The sequence below is a fragment of the Gekko japonicus genome, unplaced genomic scaffold (genome assembly GCF_001447785.1).
Source record: "Gekko japonicus isolate JY-2015 unplaced genomic scaffold, Gekko_japonicus_V1.1 scaffold6676, whole genome shotgun sequence".
Classification (NCBI taxonomy): domain Eukaryota; kingdom Metazoa; phylum Chordata; class Lepidosauria; order Squamata; family Gekkonidae; genus Gekko; species Gekko japonicus.
Genome location: NW_015177234.1, coordinates 520 through 1,158, shown reverse-complemented (window position 1 = coordinate 1,158; position 639 = coordinate 520). Strand labels below are relative to the sequence as shown.

Below are 639 nucleotides of genomic sequence, written 5' to 3'. Positions count from 1 at the left end.
GACTTCCCTTCACTCAGAAGAGGCTGCTCCGGAAGCGTCCCGAAGCCCGGAGGCCCACCCTGGTTAACCGCCCATCGCCGCCGCGGGGGGAGGGGGAGCAGAGGATCGGGAGGGAGGGGGCGGGCCCCGTGGGCCCCACGCAGGCTACGGGCCTGAGGAAGACAGACACCCTACTGCTTTACCTCATAAAATACTCAGGCAGCTGGGTGGCATATTCAAAATCGTCATCATAGTTCTGAAAGTGCTCTTGGAACTCCTTCATATTATTTTTGGTTTTCAGAAAGATGTCCTTTCCAAACAGGGTGTTCGCCGCTGTTGGGAACATGATATTCCTGTAATGAAAGAGAAACTACAGTTGGAGACCAAAAGTAACTTGAGAATCCGTTTGGCTTCAGTCCCTTTGTTGCGGTTTCTCAGTCAACAGACACAAAAGCAGGTCACAGACCAATTTTTGAATAAGTACCACGGCACAGTTTATATTCCACAGAAGAAATCCATTCCCTTTCTGTTCTGCTTTGTGAAAAACCTCAGTAATCCCAGAAGCCGCACCGTTCAATGCCACATGAGGGGAAGGTCAACAGGAGATAGCAACGAACTAAAATTGAGCCCTGATTTTACATCCGTGCAGAGGTCCCGGCA

General features: G+C 50.7%; 1 protein-coding gene across 1 annotated transcript in view; it reads right to left on the bottom strand.

Annotated features, from left to right (window-relative positions):
- The window catches only part of LOC107124890 (24-hydroxycholesterol 7-alpha-hydroxylase), a gene marked incomplete at its 5' end in the record, with an annotated part of 23,208 nt that extends 22,876 nt beyond the window's left edge, over positions 1-332 (bottom strand). The window contains one exon of the mRNA XM_015428392.1: positions 183-332. Coding sequence (XP_015283878.1) covers positions 183-332 — 150 coding nt within the window. The remainder of the gene's footprint in view (positions 1-182) is intronic.
- Positions 333-639: the final 307 nt, after the last annotated feature.